Genomic DNA, 12,113 nt, shown 5'->3' on the forward strand with positions numbered 1-12,113 from the left:
ACAGTGAAAGAGGACGACCGTTCAGCTGAGAGCATGTGTGATTCCGGTGTTTCAAAGTTGACCCATATGTTTTCATGTCACTTTGAGCCACAGATCCTGTGCGTGCTTTGCAGGGACTGAAGAGAGAGAGAGAGAGTGTGTAGAAATAGAGCCGGTCTGGTCCTGATCTGTTAGCAGTGTGCTGCTCTCTGGCAGCAGGAGGATGTTTCTGGCTCAGCCTCATCTGCATCTCAGTAGGTCTCCTGCTGTGTTTGGATCTGTGTGTCCTGTCGGCACAAAATGACCCAATGAATGCACACATTTAACACCCTCTTCTCTAGAAGAATCCCCTAATTTGTGTCTGGACAGTGTTGATACATAGACTTAACAGTTTTTTTTTTTATTTGTGCAATATTGATTATTTATTTAGCTATTGTGAAACTCTCATCTAAGCTTTTGAGTACACTTTTCTGTGTTAACTCCCCTCCTGAGGTCATTAGACGAGAATATGTGTTAGAAAACACTGCCCTCTAGAGGTATTGTCAAAACTCCAGGTTCCATCAACATTATACAAGTGAAAAACAGAAACACATGCTCCAGTAAAAACATTTAGAAGGCTAATCAAAAAAGCTCCCATTCAATGGATTTATAATGCAGTAATGTGCTTTAAAATGAATTCAGTAATAATCGCTGTGAGGCGCACAGATCTTTTTTGTTCCTTTTCATTGTCGTCAACATCAGTCAAATCATAACATCCCTTTAAAATGAAGCAACCATAGATCCAATCAACATATCTACATTTAAGCTAATTAGAACCATGTGATTGATGGAACATGTGGAAGCACTGAAAGTCAACGTACAATCAACAACGGATAAACAAATAATACATGTCTAAATAATCACTGTCTAAACGAACCTCAAGGTATCACAATGCAAGATAAAATAGAAAAGAAAAAAAATACACATTTATCAGCTTAGTTCCCGTTTGCAAATGCTCTTGTAAAGCAGGGGGAGCAGCGTCTACATCCCATCAATAAAAACACACTTTCTTGTTTGAACTGCAGCTCGCGGAAAAGATCCCTTCTTCACCAACACTTTCCATGACTCACAACGGCTGCCTGTTCCAGGACCTCAGGGACCCCCCGGGCCTGTTGGTGAGTGTTTATCAGTCTGTTTACTGTGTTTAATTGTACACAGGATGTTTGTGTTAATGTGTCACACTTTTTCCCCTATGAACGCACACATTTTAACTGTAGGTGTGAGAGTGAATGGTTGTTGGCTCTGTGATGGACTGGCGACCTGTCCAGGGTTTGACCCCACCTTTCACCCTACGTCAGCTGTGATTGGCTCCAGCCCCCTGCGACACTCATATGGAAGATAAAGCATTTGACAATAGATTAAATGAATGCTATGTTTACCCAATCTGCAATTCGTGTCCATCCATCCATTCTACCACTTTATCCTCCAGACAAGGGTCGTTGGGGCGCTGTGCCAATCTCAGGGCCACATATAGAGATAAATAACCATTCACTTTCACACCTATGATCTATTTAGAGTGCTCAGTTTACCTAATCCCCATATTGCATGTTTTTGGACTGTGGGAGGAAGCCAGGTGGAACCTTTAAAAAGAAAACACACACGGGGAGAACATGCAAACTCCTTGTTCTGACCCAGGTCTTCTTGCTGCAAAGGCAAGAGTGCGCACCACTACACCAACTATGTGCCCCATAAAAATATAGAAAACTAGAAAAATAATGTATGAACTAAATATTTAAAACATGAAACAAGTAAGTACTTGATGTAACTATAGATATTTCTGTCTATTTTGCAGGTCCTCCAGGTCCAAAAGGCCCAGTAGGACCACCTGGTCCTGCAGGACAGAATGTAAGTCCAGTCACATACTGGGTGTAGCGCTTTTTGTCTTTGTCATTTTAAATATCCAACCTGACTCAATATAGGGAAAACCTGGAGTTTCTGGAACACACGGCCCTGTGGGGCCAAAAGGAGAGCGTGGAGAGAGAGTGAGTGAACTCAGAGCTAGTTCCTATTTATTTATTTTCTCTCTAAATTAACTCTAAACCCCTCAAACTTTTTTTTTTTTTTTTTTGCTTTTTCAGGGTCCTCTAGGTTACCCAGGAGAGAGAGGCTTCAGAGGCGAGCCGGTAAGCCACCTCCACCCTGCTACCTTGACGGTTATGGCCAGAGTGAATGAACGTATAGGGCGAAACATCAACACATGTCATAGCTGGTTATATTTCTGTAAACTATACTATCCAGCTGCACCATGAACGAACCACCTTTTTTATTTTCATTTTGTCCATATCTCTTCACAGGGAACACCAGGTCCTAAGGGAGAGGCAGGAGAGAAGGGCTTGCCGGTAAGAAAGCAGTTGATGGTAGTTTTACAGTTGATGTGTTGACACTTGGCCTCAGGAGGGAAAAACAAAAATACGAAAGATTAAGATTCCTTTGTAATGTTTTCTTAGTGCCTTTCTAATCCTTACCTTTCTTTTATCTCCTTCTCATTTACAAGAGCAATCTAAATGTAAGATATTTTTATTTATGTCACCGTGTATTGACCTTGCAGTAGCGACTCTAATTTCACTCTAACCATGATACGCTGTATATACCGCAGGTTGTGGTTCCTCTCAAATCCATACTTTCCCACCTGCCGATAGTGTCTGTCGTGCATTGTTGTTTTGGTTTGAGTAGACGTGACTGTGTCTGTGGATCTGTGTGATTTCCATGTGTGAAACCCTGTGGTGTTAATGTGTTTTTGTTCTTGTTGGTCCTGGGGGTGTTGCTCTGGACTGCTGTCCCCTGTCACGACACTGTCCTCTTGACCCCTAAAGCTGTCTGACTCCCTCTGCAAGCTGCTGTTCCCATGGCTACCTTTCACAGTCACATTTTCAGCATCTGACTTTGGCATATACAGAACATATACAATAAGAAAGTGTCAAATTGAATATAGTCAAATATCCCACAAATATCCAAACAAATTTGATTGAACAGACTTGAGAAAGTTTCACAAATGATACACAAAGACAATTATGTGAAATGTATATGCCAAATCCCTCCATGTGTGTCAGCGGTGGGTCCTGTTGGGCTCAGAGCTGTTGTGCTCTGATGTGAGTGGAGTGGATACAGCTATTCTCATTTATCCCACAATGCAACCCTGCATGTTTTTATCACCAATCCCTGCGTCACATAGACTGAAAACTAACTGAAAATAAAGTGCATGGTAAAAGAAACAAGGCAAAGTCAGACACCTGAGTCAATTCTCAGTGGGAGTGTCGTCGTTTTTGAAGGTACTAGACTTGTGTGTTTTGTAATAGACGTGAAAATACATGAAGCTTATTGCTTCCACCGTGCGTAGTTTACTTCTCTTCCGTCTTCACAGTTGTCAATCTGGCTGTGCGAAGACTTTCACTGTCGGCTTCATTGGCAGAACGACAGTAAACCCCAATATCACGTTCATCCCTCCTCCAACAGAGGAGCGAAGCAGAATCCAGACATTCATGTCTGAACAGAAGCGGTTTGACAGTGTCCTTTGACGACACAAATGTAATGAGTGAATGTAAGAGTCGCTGAAACTTTGCCTTTTTTCTTTAACATTAACTTCGCCCTTGGTTTGTCTTCATACTCAGAGCCTTTTCATAGTCAAATCACTCACTCTCTCTGCATGCTTTTATGTCATGGTGAAGCTTTCAGTTGCTCTTTTGTGCCCCTATTTATTTATATATATATTTTTCAATGTGTGACATGTGAACCTAATGCCTTATTCTGTAACAGTAGACAAATCAGATTTCAAAGAGACCCTTTACTACTCATTCTGTCAGATAAACATACAGTAGGTGGCTGTTGTGGTGACAGTATGTAAAGGTCCAGTGTGTAACATTTAGCGGGTAATATACTATACTATAAGTATGTTTGTTTGTGTATAAAAGCTTTAAAATACAAAAACGTGTCAGGTTAAGTATAATTTTTTTTATGTATTTTAATATTATTGGCTTTAAAGTGTATTATTGGATATCGGCAAACACACCGAAATCTGCTGACATCAGTGAAGACGACAACATTAAATAAGCTAAAATAAGCTGCTACCTCCTTGACTTCTATGCTGGCGCCCTCTACAACTATTATTTTATATATTATATATACATACATATATTTATATATACATGTATATCTGCTCCAATTTCACTACAGAATAACTAAATAACCTCTGCAGTTGGGCACAGGGAAAAGCGAGTATATATATATATATATATATATGTATGTATATATTTAGGTTATCGGCCCTCCTAATGTATTGGTATATTGAATATTGGCAAAAAGTCCAATATCGTGCATCCCTAGTAAGTAGTAACCAGGGGCCTTGCTCCACAATGGCAGCCACCTTGTGCCGTCATCTTTCCACAGCAGCCCAAACAAAAAAAGCCGAAGCTTACTAACCATACAAAGAAAGAAGAGCATCATTTTTGGTTTGCGATGGCCACCATAGTTCCCTGACAGAGTAGTAGACTGTCTGTTTGCTGCATTCTGCAACCTCACCATTAGGTGTCTCTAATCCTTACACACTGGACCTTTTTAAGAATGAATGCGGCGATGCTGAACATACTCACCTGGCTTAACTGCTGAATGCAGACGGCATGAACCAGTATAGAAACGTGCAGTGACAGTGTAATCCAACACGAGGCTGGTCTGTAATGTGCATGCTGACGCTGCCCAGTCCAGCATGGCAGTGTGACGTCACACAGCAGCATGGCCAGAGAATGAGGGAACGTCGTAGAAAGAAATCTCTGAAGACAATGATGATGATGATGATGATGATGTCTGAAGTGCTGGGCAGATACTGTGTGTGGACTGTTTTAACCCTCTAACTGCTGAAGTGAATTGCATCTTGGCGAGCAGTTCTTTGGCTTGTGCTCCTTACCTTGACGGCTGTATCTATCTTCACAGGGGGACGGAATACATCAGATCAGAGAGGCGCTGAAGATTTTAGCCGAGAGAGTTTTAATCCTCGAGACTATGATCGGTATTCATGGTGAGTAGGAGGCCTGAGGCAGGGTCAGCTTTAGGCAGGGGTCAGAAGTGAGGGGGGGGCGGTGCTCAAAACTCCCACCGTACCTCACTGAAAAGGACAGGGAGTGGGAACAGAGTCACGAGCAGCCCCAGGAATCGGTCTGCTGTTTCCACCCCCTCACACCCCCCCCTGTCACTGCTCTCTGATAGGACATTAGCTTGCAGATGTTCCAAGACTTGCAGGCAGACCTTGAGCTTCTGGCTCGCAGGGTGACACTGCTGGAGGCTATCATCTGGCCAGGTAACGCTGACACATCCTCACCCACAGATCTGCCGCCCCCCAACTGACTTTTCTGTTCACCAGATCTTTACTGAGCATTTAGAAGCGTCACATTTCTGATTATCACTAGTTGATGTAGTCACTGAGTAGTAGATATGTTTTAGAAATGTATCCATGTGTATGGACTGTTGTCGTTGTGCTGATCTCTCCGTTCGATAGTCGTGCTGATTTAGTTTTTTTTATTTCCGTGTTTGTATCGCTAATTTCCAAGCACCAAAATGAGTTGTCAGAATTATTAGTCAGCACGGCCACTTATTAGCCGAGATTTTACGTCTCAAATGCCAAATAAATTGAACTCGTTAAATTTGTCCCTTTTGCACAGCAGCCATTTTGACAACAGGCCACAGCAGGAACTTCACGGGTGGAAAGAGTCAAATGAGTGACGGCTGGGTTCCATTTAGCTTCTTCGGCTTCAGAGCACACGCTGTTCAAACTTACGTGAAGTGAACAGAGCCGTCGTTAACGTGATCAGTAACACCTGGGGCTTTTCCTGCTGCACATAAATCAAAATGGCTGCTGAGCAAAGGGCCAATTAGTGTGGTTTTTTTTTTTAAACCAAAAATTTGAGAGGCTTTAATTTTAAGATCCAGACCGATTTAGTTTGATCATGTTTTGTAGGTTTCGCATGTGCCTGTGGATGTAAAAGTGCTTAGGTGATAAGTGAATACATTTGTCAAAAGACAGAACTCGTCCAGACGTCATTTATCAAACACTATGTAAGAAAGTTTGCTGGGTTTTGGACGTTTGGCTGAACAAAGCAGTCGTTCCTTGAAAATTCTGATTAAGTTAGTTGATTAACAATTAGAATATTAAGAAATCTACTTTGTTACATAGTGCATGGCCACATGAGTCAGGTCTATAGTGATGGATAGGGAGGCCCCGTTCCAACTACTGTCTTTCTCCACAGAGCCTGATCTAGGGTCTGGGGATGGACCGTTTGGCACAGCCTCCCCTAGTTTCTACAGAGATAAACGAGCAGGTGCGCTTCCATACCGACTTGCTTCTCCTCTGTCCTCCGACACCAAGGTTCGAGGGAAGTAGCCCCCCCCCCACACTCACCCTGAGGATCACAGGCTGGGTTGACTCCCCCTTCTATAGGTCTCATCGACACTCAACAGATTTAGACCTTATCTGATACCTTCTTTGGGCTTTACCATCACATTTAAGATGGGGGGGGCACCTCAGGGAAACTTCACTGATACTTCACTATGCTCCTCCTCCATCGGGAACCTGAGAACTAGTTTGACCCCCACCTGTTGCCATAACGCCTATCAATACATAATCCACCCAGCCGCACCTTCTGGGTCTCATTTTCTTTGGCTTTCGGAGTCAAAACCTCAGATCGTGTTTGTGTGAAATAAAAGAGGAAATCTGAAGCTTGTTCTCTTGCCTCCTCGAGTGCGAGCCGTTCTGAAAAGCGAGGGTCGCGGAGGTTCAGAGAAATCACACGTGAGAAAACAGACTGGCTTTGTTTGTCTTTCACTGTGTGTGACTGTAATCTGACCAGATTCCATTATTTAAGTACTATATTGAGCATGTACAGTTTGCAGGACACAATTACAAACCTCTTCTAGTATTATATTATAATTTTGTTATTCTTCTATCCTATTGTTAAAACGCCATGTTATGTAGTGCACTAAAATATGAAGTCATCTCTACTTTGGAGTTTTGTTTGCTAAACAGTGATTTGTTGTTTTCTGGTGTGTGTGTGTGTGTTTTGCTCCTTTAGTACACACAGATTAAGTGACTTTATATAATAGTACTATATATATACATATATATATAATGCGTGCAGAAAAACTCAAATATCTGCATTTAATTTTGGTGCTGCATATCAATGGACACAATCATTAATAATAATAAAGAAAAGGTGAATAAATGAAACTTGACAGTCCATTTCAATAGATTTTTCGACACACACACACAAGGAAATAACAAATCTCTTCATGGAACTTGAACATGTTTTACCGTCGCTCTGTTGGTTAAATCAGACTGCTTTTACTGTCCTGAAGACTTAACAATTGTTTTGTTTTTTCCTTCTTATATCAAACTTATTGTGAAACTATTTAAAAAAAAAAAAATTCAAATCAATTGTAGTTTATTTTGTATGATGTGTAACCATTTCATATTTTGTTTGTGTTACTGTGTTAAGATAATCCTGCCTAGATGATCGGTGTAATAAAATAATGTTCACTGTTTGTTTTTTTTAAACATGTCACGTCTTCATTTGTGTTATAACACTCAACACAAAAATAAACTGCGTTCACTTCTCTCAATGCGCAGATCAGTCCCAACAATTCAGTCCTGTCTGCTCCACTTCACAATGAGAATGTTTGATCAACATAACAAAGAAGCCCACAGGGAAAAAAATATACAACAATGAAGCTCAGCAAAACCCAAGCGTTGTTCAATTGCAATTTAGAGAATATCGTCCTTCAGGTACTCCTGAGTGGCTGATGACTCTTTCCCTTTGAAACCACCACAGCCTGTTCCCCAATGCTGTCGTCAATAAGCAAAGAGATGGCGCCATCTAGCTGTTTCGAGGCGGCCAACGCCACAACAGCTTTCTCTGTGGGGAAACCCATCTTCTCCAGCTGCTGGAGTCTGAGAGGAAAACAAGGGGCTTTCAATCAACCCAAATTCACAAATAAAAGTGTATATTTCTACTGTCATTTGAGCAGTTTTCAACAATCTACCAATCCATAAAGAATAAAGGAACAATTATGGCGACATTAAGATTGTACAAACCGCAGTGAAGACACTGATGATTTGGGAACTGCCACTTTGGCGTCAGGGTCACCCGGAGAGTCCTGTAACGAGGCAAGTATCCCTGCCTTGAGCATCTGCTCCTCCAGCATCTGCGTCTCAGACAGTGCGGCAGAATCCTCTAATATCCAGGCAGGCGACGGCTCGTTCCAGGGGCAGTGATCTGTAACAGAGAAGTCCCTCGTGGGGGCAGCAGCTGCCTGATCCACAGGCACCAGTGGAGACGGGGCTCGAGATCTGAGACAATAGAAGAAGGATGAAATGATCAAAATGTGCTGTAGATGTTCAGTGAGAAGTGACTGTAAATGACATGAGTCTCACCTCTGTGAGGTAGCAAAGGTAGGCAATCTGAATCGTGCTGAAGTGGGAACATAAGCCCAGTCAGGGATTAAACTGAAGACACTGGCCTCCTCCATCTCCTGTAGCGTTACAATGAAGGGCTGGCGATCTGAAGAGTACATTAAGTCCATTTTCTTTTTACAGACTCGAGAGTCAGGATGTTATACATTTATTTAGATGAATAAAATGATGAAAACAGTTATAAATGGCCCGCCCCAAGGCAAATAACCAGACGGTGGTCAATCAAACACAGTCCATTCACAGGCCAGGGTTCACATCAAATTTAAGGACTTTCCAGAACCAATTCCCTCAAATTCGAGGACGGAATGCACTGACACAGCTTAAGATGGGATAGGGAACTTGTAAGAGCCGCGTCACCCATGGCGTCGACTTTTATTATTATTTTATGGACAAGTGATTGTCCTTGGGATCTTGGTTCAGGTCAGTCTTTGTCATTTTCAGAATTTGCAATTCCTAGGTATCTGCTCTGTCTTGCTTCACTTTACGGCTCATTGTCCTGCATGGAATCTCACGTCAAGAGATTCCAGAAATATTGAAAACCGGAAATATTGACCTAAATATCAACTTCACATCTTTCTTGCAAAAATTCAAACACTTTCAATTCTCAAAAACCTCAAGGCCCTTGAACATTGACAGATTTCAATGACCTGTGGGAACTGTGACAGACACATGCTTCTCATGGATTAAATAAGTGACTAAAAATAAGTGACTTTGAAAGCAAAGGATACAGTTATGGCCTATGCATATTGCACAGAAGTGAAGCAGGGCAGGTGTTCCTGGCAGCAGCAGCAGACCAGTGAGCAGAATCACCCAGGGAAGAAACCAGACGGGCACACACCTCAGCAGCCTCCTCTGTGTCACCTGTCGACACTGCGCTGTAAACAGAGTCAGCTGGATTGCAGAGTAACCGCAGAACCGACTGGCCTCGCCACTGCCAACAAAGAGGACCAGCGTGTACAGCAGAGGTAAAATGGTCATCGTCAGGACGGAGAGGCAGAGGAAGGCCACGGTTCCCCAGCGACGCTCCTGACATGGTCCAAGCAGCAGCAACAGAGCGGCACTGACCAGCAGAGAGGGCAGATCATCGTGACTGAGGGCATACAGGAACACGTCTGAGGAGAGGGAGGAGAACGTTTGCTGTTGGATACGATTTCACCAACATTACTTACAACCACTGATAAATACTGAAGCCACTTCTCCCCAAACCTTTCATACTGATAACATTACTAACATGGCCCACCAATGAATGTCACTTTCAACACTGCAGCTGCAGAAAATAACTGATGATTATTTTCATAATTGATTAATATCTCGATTAATCGAGTATTTACTTGGTCCATAAAATGTCAGAAAATGTTGATCGGTGTTTCCCAAATCTCTAAACGATGGTGTCTTGTTTTGTTTTGTCCGAAGTGTCTCAGTTTTAATGGTTTCTTTGTCAAATGCAGCAATGAAACCAGAAAAATCAGAAAGCTTGTTTTAACTATTAAAAACAACAACAACTAAGTACCACCAGAGGAAGCTACCACAGTTTGAGAACCATGGGGTCTATGCAATGGTGCCATTCTTCACAAGACTTTATTTTGTTCTTGCACATGAACTCCTTTAAAAACAACCAGTTTGCATTACACAGGACAAAGTAACTAACTTTTAATCTGAGCCCATTTTTAAACAAGTGACTTTTTACTTTTACATGGGTATTTTTATTTGTACTTAAAATAATAGCACTTAAACTTAAGTCAGGACATGTTTGGACTGATTCCGCCTTTGTGTAAAACCTACAGTCTCAGTGCAGACATGTATTTACCTGTGATTCTGGGGAATTCTCCTCCTGGACCTACACTCAGACTCGCCTGGATTCCTCCACAGTAGATGAGCATCACCACTGTTATCCATGAACACGTCCCCAAACAGAATCCAGCTCGATCTGATCCAAAGCAATGCCACACTGGCCACATGTGACGCAGCATTATCGTAATTTACTTTTAGTTCAGGATTAGGCCGGGTGGTTGATGCAAGATTTGACACTTGTTACAATGTCATTTATTAACATTAAGCATTAAGCTTTTGATTAAATGACATATTCTCGCAAGGAAAGGAACGTTTCTGTTGTTATTGTGTTCTAGATAAGAGCTACCATGGACATTAGGTTGAGTTGTCTTACTGTTGGAATCTATAGATCGTCATTCACAAACTGAACATTGAGGGAATATTTATGTGTGTTGTCGATCCTCGAGAAGCTTGGACACGTGTGGATAGAAATGTAACTTGGATGTACGGCAAGTGGAAATAAATGTTCAAACTTCGTGATTCGTGATTGATGAATGACAACAGTGTCTACGAGTCAAGAAAACCTGCTTACAGCTAACGACTATTCAGTGGCTTTGGAATTGACTGTAATTTCGCCACTACAATTATTATTATTATTGTTACTATTATGAATAAGATCAGCTGTTTTGACAGATGATAAACACATGAAAGATGAAGCAAAAAGAAAAGTCCTCTCTGATGTCTTCTGTCCACCGCATCTTCTCTGCCAACGACGCTCGACTCGAACTAACCGATCTTCTTAAATGATCGAATCCGTAAAGAACGCGAATAATTTAACGGCTGTAAGTTTCATGGTGTGTTTACGTCAGATGCTCAGCAGTCTCTTGTTGTTCCCGTCGACTGCCCCCGACGGGAACGCGCATCAGTTCCGGTTCGGTTCTTCTTCGTGTTCATTCACTGTCTGCTGGCAGCACATATGTGCTATACCGCCGCCAACAGGACACACTGGAGACAGGTCAACACATAACAGAAATACAGCAAAAGTCATATTTAAGATGTAAGAAGGTAGAACTTGGGCAGAAACTAATAATTATTTTTCATAATTGATAAATCTGTCGATTAATTTCTCATTAATCGAGTACTTGTTTGGTCCATAAATTTTGGAAAATATTCAGGTTTATAAAACCTGAAAATAATGATGTTCTTAAATCCACAAAACTAAATTATTCTGATTTAATGATTCCTTTGTTAAACGGAGCAAAGAAACCAGAACATATTCACATTTAAGAAGCTTAAAAACCCAGAAAAAAAAAACAGAAATGGTAACCTGCCTAATTGTCCTTCTTACAGCTACTACCATATATTGAAAGATGAGTGTTCTTTTCAGTGGATTAAATGCCTTATTTCTGTCCCTTAATTGTCTTCCCACCACAGTACCATCATCTGGTGCACCGCCACTTCTCCATCCTCATCTCCCTCTAGTCTCATCATCCAAATATTCTTCTTCCAATAAATTTGAGCAGGCTGTACACTAAGAGGTGCAACGCTGCCATCCACTGTCCAAAGTTCCCAATCACATTTAGAAGTCCATAATCACAGTTCTAAGTTTCCCTTCATGTCGTGTTGGATGAAAGGAAGAAAGGTAAATGAATATCAAAGTTGAGGTTTAAAAAGAGGGACAGTAAGGCAACAGCACGGATGCCAACTGTCGTTAAAAACTGAACTAAAACAAATACAACCCAAACGAAAAACAACACCTAAGTAGGAGAATCCACGTAATTCAACGTTGCTAAAGTTGACAACAACATTATTTATCTTACAAAATGGAAGAGATCCTCCTGGCATTATCTAAGCAGGTTAAAACCACAAGCAC

The 12,113-nt window shown here is 41.6% G+C and overlaps 2 protein-coding genes across 4 annotated transcripts in view; one reads left to right on the forward strand and one right to left on the reverse strand.

Annotated features, from left to right (window-relative positions):
• Positions 1–7,555, forward strand: part of emid1 (EMI domain containing 1) — a 66,784-nt gene extending 59,229 nt beyond the window's left edge. The window contains exons 10-17 of one of the 3 annotated variants that reach the window (XM_044027074.1): positions 1,044–1,133; positions 1,811–1,863; positions 1,938–2,000; positions 2,097–2,141; positions 2,313–2,357; positions 2,513–2,524; positions 4,942–5,026; positions 6,252–7,555. In XM_044027074.1, the coding sequence (XP_043883009.1) occupies positions 1,044–1,133; positions 1,811–1,863; positions 1,938–2,000; positions 2,097–2,141; positions 2,313–2,357; positions 2,513–2,524; positions 4,942–5,026; positions 6,252–6,385 (527 nt within the window). In that variant the 3' untranslated portion in view covers positions 6,386–7,555. Of the gene's footprint in view, positions 1–1,043; positions 1,134–1,810; positions 1,864–1,937; positions 2,001–2,096; positions 2,142–2,312; positions 2,358–2,512; positions 2,525–4,941; positions 5,027–5,214; positions 5,306–6,251 lie in introns of all 3 variants that reach the window. The other 2 variants (XM_044027077.1, XM_044027076.1) reach the window with 2 other exon arrangements.
• Positions 7,426–12,052, reverse strand: rhbdd3 (rhomboid domain containing 3). Its single transcript, XM_044027078.1, has 5 exons — positions 10,278–12,052; positions 9,199–9,582; positions 8,432–8,558; positions 8,093–8,347; positions 7,426–7,948 (listed from the first exon to the last, which is right to left on the reverse strand). Exons 1-5 carry the CDS (start codon positions 10,438–10,440, stop codon positions 7,780–7,782), a joined length of 1,098 nt encoding a protein of 365 aa, XP_043883013.1. The 5' UTR covers positions 10,441–12,052; the 3' UTR covers positions 7,426–7,779.
• Between the last annotated feature and the right edge of the window lie 61 nt (positions 12,053–12,113).

Source organism: Solea senegalensis, linkage group LG5 (assembly GCF_019176455.1).
Source record: "Solea senegalensis isolate Sse05_10M linkage group LG5, IFAPA_SoseM_1, whole genome shotgun sequence".
Lineage (NCBI taxonomy): Eukaryota > Metazoa > Chordata > Actinopteri > Pleuronectiformes > Soleidae > Solea > Solea senegalensis.